This window comes from Cynara cardunculus, assembly GCF_001531365.2.
Source record: "Cynara cardunculus var. scolymus isolate 2C chromosome LG 17, CcrdV1, whole genome shotgun sequence".
NCBI lineage: Eukaryota > Viridiplantae > Streptophyta > Magnoliopsida > Asterales > Asteraceae > Cynara > Cynara cardunculus.
The window spans coordinates 1136214-1139355 of NC_037544.1; the positions used below are offsets into that span (position 1 = coordinate 1136214).

Consider the following 3142-nt stretch of genomic DNA (forward strand, 5'->3'; position numbering starts at 1 on the left):
CAAAATAAATAATTATTATCTTTATAAAAAATTATATTATTAAACCAAATATAAATTAATTCGTTATTGTACATAAATTAAATTATAAAAAAATTGAATTAAAAAATTACACAAAAAAATGAAGAATTTCAAAAAGTTAGTTTGATACTAATATCAATATATTTTTGTCAAATTTTTATGATATCTTCAAACATATATTTTATTCAAAAATAAAATATCATCGCTTTCTCAAAATCACATAAAGTCATATTATAACATCGACTGAGATAAATAATAAAATGAAATATTAAAATCACGATGTATCTCACTGCATTGCGCGAGTACGCTTCTAGTTAAATATATTATTTTTTTTCTCCTTCACATTCAACTTCAATAACTTTAATTGGTTGAATATAATTATAATATTATTTCTTTTATTCTATATGATTTTAGAGATTTCTCGAAATTCAGAGATTTTTACAATCTCTCTCATCTTTTCTCTATTTTAGCATAACTGTTGGAGTAACAAAAATTTTAAAATCACTTTTTTCTTCATTTTAGCGTAGTTGTTGAAGATGCTCTGATTAGTCATTTTTATCTTGATGAGCATTAATTATGGACATTATCATATTAATTTTAAAAAAACAAATTTTATCAAAATGAGTAATACATGAAACAATGTGTACATAAAAACAAAAAATATACTAAATATTCCATCAATAAAATAATTATATGAAACAATTTCATGAACCAATTTCATTAGATTAAGCAATAACTATTTTTATTCGAACAAATCGTGTAAATCCAAATCAAACAATCAATTTTTGTTCAAGGGCAAGCTTGTCATTTTGCATGTTGTAATTATGGAAAACATGAAACTCCTATTATTTTGAAGGATAAATTCTATAACATATTTTAAATTTATTATGATAAATAGTAAAACTCGTTTTTTTTTTTTTAATGTTTTTTTTCCAGAATTTTCTGAATTTAAGTACGATCTTGTCGATTAATATTTTCCGGTTTTAAGAACTTTTTGAATGTCTCAGAAAAAAAATTGTTTCACATAATATATTTGTTTCTTATAATCAAACGATGTCACTGTTTGAAAAAAAAAAATTTGGTCCGTCCTTACACCAACACCTCCCTTGATGAAATCCCAATAAAATCATTAGTTTGTTTAAAAAATGTACATCTTCTAAAATTAAACGTTTACAAATACATAATATTAAGAGATTGTTTGGCAGTTCTTAAATGGTTTGATGCTGAATGTTTAAGTGGTTATAATGATTAAAAGTTTTTGATGATATAGTGTAAAATGAAATATAATTACTTGATAATTGTTTACAATGAAATTAAGGCGTTGAATGGTTAAGAGATGGTCAGAACACAAAATCATTCAGAGAGTTTTAAAACTATTAAGATATTTTTTTTTTTTTGTAAAAAAGATTAACCTCTTAACAATTCAATATTTGATTCTTAATGAAACTATTAAAAGATAAACCAACAACCCCTAAATTTTATCATTTTCACATAAATCACGATTTCACCCCATTTCTTTATCTACGGTGATTTATCACGTCTAAACGGTCGGGATTGGTTTTCACGTGTTCGTCATGATACAAATGACCAATTGCTTCTTCCAGAACCTAAATTACTAATTCCAGAAAAACACTGCTTTAATGACTTGTACCTTGCTCAATTCCAATAACATAAACCTTGTATAAATATCTTACTTCTTACGTCTGTACACTTACATTTCTACCTGCTTTTGCTTCATCTGAAGCTCCATCAGCAAAAATGGCTGGAACTCATCTCTCTATCTTCAGAACAAATCTCAGCCGTCCATCCACCTCGCCGGCTCCGTCCTCTCACCATAGATCGCCGATCACCGCCCGTGTGGCCCAAAACCTATCTTACTGGGATTCCATACATTCCGATATCGATTCCCACTTAAAAAAATCCATCCAAATCCGTCAACCCACCACCGTTTTCGAGCCAATGCACCACTTGACATTTTCAGCACCGAAAACCGCCGCCTCCGCCCTGTGCGTCGCCGCCTGTGAGCTCGTAGGCGGCGTCCGGGAAGATGCTATTGTAGCAGCGTCGGCAATACATCTGGTGCATGCGGCTGCATACACTCATGACCATCTTCGGTTAACTACCGACCGAGTCTGGTCGGATCCCAGACCGGAAATACCGCACCTGTATGGTTCGAACATTGAGCTTCTAACCGGCGATGGAATTATGCCGTTTGCGTTTGAGTTACTGGCTCAGTCCATGGACCCCGCCGGAAAAAACTCCGACGAGCTGTTAAGGGTGATCATTGAGATCACGCGAGCCGTGGGTGCTGAAGGGATGGTTGCCGGTGAAGGTTATGAAGTTGAGTTTGACCTGTTGAATAGTCAACCGGCACGGCGGCTCCATGGATGTGGGGCGGCCTGTGGGGCCATATTAGGAGGTGGCAACGAGGAGGAGATTGGAAGGTTGAAAAGATGCGGTGAATATGTGGGTAAAATACAAGGGTTGTTAAGTCAAATGGATAAAGTTGAAGGGGGTAAATTGGAATTAGTTGAAAAATGGAGGGGCTTGGCTCTAAAGGAGTTGGAATATTTTGATAGTAGAAAAATTGAGCAAATTTCCACCATCTTTGGGGTTTAAAATTTCCTTTATTACGATTGATGTATGTATCATGTTTATGTATATGTTTGATGCATGAAATAATAATTAGAAAATGAATGGTTTGATTTTTAAATGTTTTTATTTGGGTGAAATTGCATGAAAAAATAGCGTACTTTAACTTGATTCTTATTTCTAAAACTTCCATTTTGAACCCTAAATTGCAAAGTTTTTAACATGTAAGTATTCAGGTAACCGATTGAAGTATTAACCGGTTACCATGTTGATGCATGGACGGACCTACAGTGGTGCCAACGTATTATTTCTCCGTCGAATGATACAAATATTTAGGTTCGTGAAAAGTTCAACCGTATTAATTTGTTGTGTGTCATCGTATGTATTATGAAACTACAATGTGAACAAATTTTCTTTGATATAGTTGGTTTGCAAGGCTTTTATTTAACCCCAGACTTGAGTTTGAATCTTGTTAGTGCCATTTAATTAGTCAAATGGTGGCATAGTTTGAAATTTTTTCCCTATATTTGTT

At 32.6% G+C, this 3142-nt stretch overlaps 1 protein-coding gene across 1 annotated transcript; it reads left to right on the top strand.

Moving 5' to 3' along the window:
• The first annotated feature begins 1776 nt into the window (after positions 1-1776).
• LOC112501237 (heterodimeric geranylgeranyl pyrophosphate synthase small subunit, chloroplastic-like) lies at positions 1777-2700 on the top strand. The gene has a single exon (XM_025104947.1). It carries the CDS (start codon positions 1777-1779, stop codon positions 2635-2637), a length of 861 nt encoding a protein of 286 aa, XP_024960715.1. The 3' UTR covers positions 2638-2700.
• Positions 2701-3142: the final 442 nt, after the last annotated feature.